This window comes from Lutra lutra, chromosome 17, assembly GCF_902655055.1.
Source record: "Lutra lutra chromosome 17, mLutLut1.2, whole genome shotgun sequence".
NCBI classification, from domain to species: domain Eukaryota; kingdom Metazoa; phylum Chordata; class Mammalia; order Carnivora; family Mustelidae; genus Lutra; species Lutra lutra.
The window spans coordinates 48,430,892-48,437,720 of record NC_062294.1 but is presented as its reverse complement, the minus strand read 5'-3'; the positions used below and the strand labels follow the sequence as shown (position 1 = coordinate 48,437,720).

At 55.2% G+C, this 6,829-nt stretch overlaps 1 protein-coding gene across 1 annotated transcript; it reads right to left on the bottom strand.

Moving 5' to 3' along the window:
- Positions 1-1,672: 1,672 nt before the first annotated feature.
- Positions 1,673-6,415, bottom strand: PINLYP (phospholipase A2 inhibitor and LY6/PLAUR domain containing). Its single transcript, XM_047711923.1, has 6 exons — positions 6,235-6,415; positions 5,978-6,124; positions 4,032-4,148; positions 2,488-2,640; positions 2,129-2,272; positions 1,673-1,917 (listed from the first exon to the last, which is right to left on the bottom strand). The coding sequence occupies exons 2-6, from the start codon at positions 6,045-6,047 to the stop codon at positions 1,763-1,765; spliced, it is 639 nt and encodes a 212-aa protein (XP_047567879.1). The 5' UTR covers positions 6,048-6,124; positions 6,235-6,415; the 3' UTR covers positions 1,673-1,762.
- Positions 6,416-6,829: the final 414 nt, after the last annotated feature.

Here is a 6,829-nt window from a genome sequence, read left to right as displayed (position 1 = left end):
AACCCTTGCCACGCCAAGAAGTCCAGGCTAACCTGCTGGGTGAGTAGAGGCATGTGGCCCAGTCACTCTTCACACCCCAAACTACAGCCAGCGAACCCTCCGAGACAGCTGCCTCGCTGACAAGCTGAACCCTGCAGCAGAGCCGCCTGGATGATCTCAGACCAAACTGTGGAAGGCAGAATCCCGAGCTAAATGAAAGGGGGTCCATCGTTCTAAGCCACTAAGTTTGGGAGTGGTTACAGAAAGATACAGCCAAAGATAACAGATACAGGCTTGTTCCCTCTCTGTGACGTGATGATTAAAGTCTTAGGCTCCGCCACCTTGTAGTTGCATGAACTCCGACATAACATCCCTCCTCCAAGCCTCAGGTTCTTCTGAAAAGAGGACTGAGATTCACAGTGCCTATCACCCCAGGAGCTGGGAGGATAAAGCAAGAACTCTCCGCTAGGAGGCCCTGGCAGCCATTCCTGCTGCTTACTAAACGAAACAAGTCCATGGTCGAGGTCACGAAGTCTCGGAGCAGAGCTGCACTTCCCAGCCCGCCCCCTCCCACCCCGTGAGGTTTGGGGGACCATCCAACTAGCTCCATCCCATGAGTTTCGTCAAGTCACTTATGCGTCACAGCATCGAATCACCCACGAGAGGCTTCCCCGTGCTTTCCTGTACATGGCAATGTTCGAGTTGGTGGGTGCTCTGCGGTTATGGTGAGCAGGACACCCCGTGAACAGTGCTACACGTAGGGTGAAGGAAGAATCAACTACTTAGGAGCGGGGACTCGTTCAGCAAATGCTGTTCTTGATGTTGGCTTTGACCATGTGACTTACTTGACTCCGTGGAATGTTAGCACCCTGGACCTCAGCAGGGGCATTTAATGCACTTGGGCTCTGTACTCCTGCGATCAGCCGTAAGAACACTAGTCCAGGAGCCACTGATCCCAAGAACTTGAATCCTCCTCCCAGATAGGAGCCCAACCAGCTAATGCAGAGTCAGCCACCCACAAACCCTCAGAAAGAATGCTTGTTGCAATGCTCAGTTTGGGGATGGTTTGTTACACAGCATTACTGCGACAGTAGTCGACTAATACAACGTTGTTGCCTTCAACCCCTGAGATTAGGGACTTGCTTGTCACGGTAGCATAATCTGGTGGAGGCCAATGTTTAACACCTTCATTAAGTAGCAGCTAATAAGATGATTACTACTTATGGACATATCGCCTCTAGAACCAACATTATCTGACAGGTGCTAGGCAGCACACTAAGTGCTTTTTCAGTTTTCTTTCATTTGACCCAATGACCCAATAAGTCATAACTATTACTATCCACATTTTGCAGATAGGAGAAGAGGCAAAAAGTGGGAAAGGTTCATCTGGAGAGGTGATCATGGACTCTGGCATGTGCCCCTTCCTAGTGATTTGACCCAAGGGAAGTGACCCACAATCTCTGCCTCAGTTTGTTCACCTGTAACATGGGGATAATAATGCCCACTTCACAGAGTTGTTGGGATTCTGAGGTACATGGAGAACGGTCTGCACAGCAGCCCAGCATGGAGCACTCCTTTAATAAACGCTAGGGTCTTCTCTCCCTTCCCTGCAAAGAGGAGGTTCCCGAGGGCTAAGTCCCCTGCTTCCCGCACCCCACCTTCCTGAGATGCATCACATCACGAGAACTCAGGCTTGCTTGGTTAACCTGTTTAATGTATAGGCACATGGGGAGTTGGAGGCTCGGGACACACAGACACCTCAAGCCACATATTCCTCAATTCTTCACTCCACCCTGCCAGAAGGCTGGGGTGCTGGAAGGCAGTCAGCTCGGCGGAGGAAGTAGAGATAAGAGGCTGAAGGCACCTGGGCCCCAGCTTTGGCGTAGCAGGCACTCTCGGTAGCACAGCCCCGAGTTGCAAATTTGGGGTTGATGAGACCTGGGAAAGGGGGGATTTCAGAATGGAGTCGGCCCCTAACCCCTCCTTCCTCACCACCCAGAGGGCTTCCCCGCCACTCCCTCCTTCCCATGCCCCACTCCGCATGCCTTCCCCCAGATCCCCGGAGCCACCATCTCCCCTAGAACCTGGCAGTATGGGCCTCCAGTTCTGGGGCCCTGTTCCCTTGTCTAGAGAGCCAGGTTCGCCTCACCAGCCTGCACGTTGCCAGCGAAGTAGACACAGTGGGTTTCCTGGCCAACACAGCGAGCTGACTGGGTCCCCGGACATGTCTCCTGAAAGGGCGCCACGCAGGCTGGGCACTGGAGGCCGTTCTCCGTCCGATTGTTCTGGGGAGCTGGGGATGAGGGCGGAGGGTAAGGGGCAAGGGGACGATGAAAGCCTTCCCTCACCTCACAGCAACCCCTGGGGGGAACATGGGCTGCAAAGGGACACTGCCTCTATGGGTAAGGAAACTGAGGGGCGAGGGTCAGAGGCAGGTGGGGGTGCACACAGGGGGCCCTGGGGGCGGGCTGGAAGCCAGTGCTGTCGCGGGGCTGCGCTGGCACTCACGGGGCACCGAGCCCTGGTTGCAGCCGTCGCTCTGGCAGCAGCGGGTGTTGGACACCATGTAGTCCTTGGGGCCCATCGTGGTGGACACGAATCCCGAGTAGCAGTCGCTGTACTTCATGCAGGCCTTGTAGGTGTTCAGTGAGTGGCGGCCCTCTGAAGGACGGGGAACAGGAAGGGAGGGCTTGGGCAGCGCCAGCTGACCGCACTTCAGAGCGGACCCCAGCCAGGGGCAGGGGGCTCGCCCAGTCCTGCTCTTCCCACACCCCATGACTGCCTAGGGAGGTCTCTTCTAGCGTCCCAAAGCCATGCCCCTTTATCTGCCTGGGGTATGGTCTAGAGTAGTTTATAAGCCCCGCCCCGTCCCATTGCCGTAGCCCCCCGATCTGTCTTGATGGTCTCTTGAAGCTCCCCATTGCCACGCCTAGGAGCCTGCCTGACAGGGTCCCTTCTGCCCTCGCCCCCCCCCCACTCTCATCTTCCAAAGGTCCTACCTATGGCTACCCCCATTCTTGTGTGAAATGGTGTCTCCCAGTCTTCTCCACCTTCCCCTGCAGCTTCCGAATGCCTTCCAACAAACCCTGGGAGCTGCCCCTATCCAACACCCATATCCTCTTGCTGCCCCCACGTCTTGGTTGCAGTGGTCTCTTCCAGTCTCCTCCGCCTTCCTCCTCCCCACCAACTGGTGGTCTCTTCCAACCCAACCCAAGGATTTTCCTCATCACCCCCCAAAGGTGCTTTTTCCCATCTTCCTCTCCCTGGCTCGCAGGGTTCGAATCTCCTGGGGTGGCCTCTTCAAGCCCTTCGGGTCCTTTCACCCACCTGCCAATGCCTGCTGGGTAGGTTGGGCAGCTTGCAATCCTCTATCCCACCCTCCTTACATACCCTCTCCGGTAGGTGTGGTTTCTTCTTACAATCTAGGTGGCCCTCAGCCCCTGACACCACCTTCACACCTGCCCCGACCCCATCATCCCTCCTCTTGTGCCTAACGAATGGTCTTTTTCTGCTTTGAATGAAAAACTCCGCGCCCTCCCCACCCGTGGTCTCTCCATCGCTCCCCTAGTCCCCCATCTTTTCTCAGGTCTTGGGCGGTCCCTTCCATTGAAGTCCTCTCCCATGTCACCCACCTGCCTCCCCATCTCCATTTACTTCTCTTCACGATGATTTGCTTCATACTTCAGCGTATCTTTCCTTTCCTGCCTGGTGTGGTCCCTTTTATGTCTCTCCCTCGACCTCAGTGTCTCAGTATCTCCTTCTCCTGTCAAGAATGGTCCCTTCCAGCCCGCACCACCCCCACCATCCCCAGGGCGGGGGTCTCGTCCTCCTGTTTTGGATTATTCCTCCCCCTCTCACCCTAAATGGTCAACCTGATGACATTCTTCCCAACCCACTGTCTTCTCTATTCTTCCCCCGCCCCAAGACCGTCTTTCCCTCCTCCCTGACCTCCCACATGAGCTCCGTGATGATCCCTCCCTTGGCGCGGAGCTATCTTCACCCTTGAAGGCACCACCACCTCCCCAGCGGGGGACGCCAGGTCCTCCTCGTACTTGTGCACGACTCCCCGACAATGACCACGCATGCATCCTGGCCGGCTGCGCAGACCTTCATTTTCCCGCTGCAAGTGGGCCCGGAGCCCCTGCACACTTCACAGCTCAGTGGGCACCCTGCAATATAGAGAGCCAGGCCGTCAACATGAGGGGCGTGGCCAGCGGACCATGAGTGCGACTTTAGAGTCCAAAGGGAGATGGGGCAAAGGGGGCCGGATTTGGAGTCCTGAGGGAGGAGGGACAGGTGTCTCCGTAATTGTTCATGGGTGGAGCACTGATGGCTGTTCAGGGAACTGTGCAGTGCTCTGGCTGGGACGCGGTGGCGAAGCCAGCAAAGCTGCTTCCAGGGGCGGGAAGCGACTCCACCAGGGAGCCTGTTTACCTAATTACAAGGTTGCGGACTTGGGACGCTAGGGTCCTCTGAGAAGGCTCGGGGACAGGGAGGGGTCCTGGCGAAGGTTTCCATGGGCTTTTGTGAAGCTTCAGGTCCAGCTGTTTCTTTCCTTCTCTCTCTTTTTATTTTTTTTTCCTTCTCTCTCTCTCTTTTTTTTTAAAGATTTTATTTATTTATTTGACAGAGAGAGATCACAAGTAGACAGAGAGGCAGGCAGAGAGAGAGAGAGAGAGAGAGAGAGGGAAGCAGGCTCCCTGCTGAGCAGAGAGCCCGATGCGGGCCTCGATCCCAGGACCCTGAGATCATGACCTGAGCCGAAGGCAGCGGCTTAACCCACTGAGCCACCCAGGCGCCCCCTTCTCTCTCTTTTTAAAAGATTTTATTTATTGGGGCGCCTGGGTGGCTCAGTGGGTTAAGCCGCTGCCTTCGGCTCAGGTCATGATCCCAGGTCCTGGGTTCAAGCCCCACATCGGGCTTTCTGCTCAGCAGGGAGCCTGCTTCCTCCTCTCTCTCTGCCTGCCTCTCTGCCTACTTGTGATTTCTCTCTGTCAAATAAATAAATAAAATCTTTAAAAAAAAGATTTTATTTATTTATTTGACAGAGACACTGCAAGAGAAGGAACACAAGCAGGAACAGTGGGAGAGGGAGAAGCAGGCTCCCTACTGATCAGGGAGCCCAATGCGGGGCTCGATCCCAGGACCCTGGGATCATGACCTGAGCTGAAGGCATATGCTTAACGACTGAGCCACCCAGGTGCCCCATGGTCCAGCTGTTTATTGGACATGAGAACAGGTGTAGGTCTTGGGAATGGTAGAAGCTCAGGCAGGGGAATCTGAGGCTGGGGTCTTCATCCCAGATCAAGAAGAGAGAGTCAAGAGGAGCCTGGGTGGCTCAGTGGGTTAAAGCCTCTGCCTTTGGCTCAGGTCATGATTCCAGGGTCCTGGGATCGAGCCCCGCATGGGGCTCTCTGCTCAGCAGGGAGTCTGCTTCCCCCACTCTCTCTCTCTGCCTGCCTCTCTGCCTACTTCTGATCTGTCAAATAAATAAATAAAATCTTAAAAAAAAAAAAAAGAAGGGAGAGTCAAGACGAGGAAGGCAGAGTGGATGGAGGCAACTGGGGGCCCAGACACCTGGGTCCTGGGGAAGGTGGAGCTTGTCTGAATTCCCACATCTAAAGGAAGGGGGGGCTGGGAGTCTGAATTCTAGAATCCAGGGAGAAAGGAAATCTCTTCCCCCCCCAATGCCGCCCGCCCCCCAGCTTTTTTTTCCCTTTTCTAGTCATGCCATCGTCCAATTCCTAGAATTCATGTCTTATTTTGAGAACTTGCTTGGGGGAAAGAGGATTAAGAGCCCACCAAGCTCCCTCTTTTCTCAAGGATCCAGTCCCATGAGCTTTTGAGCTTTTCTTCCTTTGGGGCCCCAGGCTTTCTCTTCCTTTACTCTCTGCCTTCACCTAGAATCTGAATTCCCAGGACACCACCTCTTTCCCCCTCCAGGACCTTGCTGAGTGCTCTCTCACGGTCCTCATGGTCCAGACCCCTCGTCACTTACCCAGACCCAGGAGGGTGCAGAGCAGTGTAAAGGCCAGCAGGAAGGTCACCGGTTTCATGGGAGTCCTCATGGTGAGTGAACCTGTAGTCCCAGGTCCCCAGCCCTTATAGGAAGCTAAGGAGGGGCGGGTCTGGATCCACCTTCACCCTGGGGTGAGAAATAGCTGAGGTCAGATCTCAGGGCAGGCCTTTGTGGCTCTGGGTTGAGGATATGGGACCAGAATCCAAAAGGGGCATGGGCATCTCATGCTCAGCCACCTGCTCTGCAGGGACCCCAGGACTCTAGGCTTCTAGCTGCCTCTTCCATCAAGGCCCAGAAAGTCACTTCTCTGTTTTCTGGCCTGAAGTCCAAGGTCAGAGTCGGGTCACTTGATTCCCTGTAGGTGTAGGGTGGCTGCTAGGACTGAGATCCCCTCTCTCTTCTCTCTTTCCAAGGAGGCACCCAGCGTGGGTGGGTCCCTATTTGGGAGCGCTCAGCATGTCCAGGCTCGTTCTGCGGGGGATTAGGAGCCCTGTCTCTCTTCCTCCTTCCTGCGCTTGGCTATATTCCCTGTTCTGTGTTTGGGCTGTCCCCAGCTCCAACCCCGCCTGGGGCTGCACCTTTGGGTCTCACGGGGACCGAACAGAGGGATGCCTGTCAACAGGCAGGGGCGGGCGTGGTAGGAGACAGATGCCCACAGGTCACATATTGGGAAACTGAGGCATCGGTGAAAGCATTCTAGCTTGGGTGTATCTGGTTTGGATGCATACTTTGGGTCTTATTTAGGTCTTTGATCCACTCTTTCTTAGCCTCGGGCATAACCCTGGAGAGATCGGATATTTTGTTCGTGTGTGCATGGCTGTGGGATAGCGG

Coding starts and splice junctions, on each gene's coding strand:
- PINLYP (XM_047711923.1), bottom strand. CDS start 6,047: ATGAGGACTCCCATGAAACCGGTGACCTTCCTGCTGGCCTTTACACTG. Junction 2,641..4,031: donor TGTCGGGGAGTCGTGCACAA/GTACGAGGAGGA, acceptor CCCGTCCTTCAG/AGGGCCGCCACTCACTGAAC. Junction 2,273..2,487: donor CAACCAGGGCTCGGTGCCCC/GTGAGTGCCAGC, acceptor CCTCATCCCCAG/CTCCCCAGAACAATCGGACG.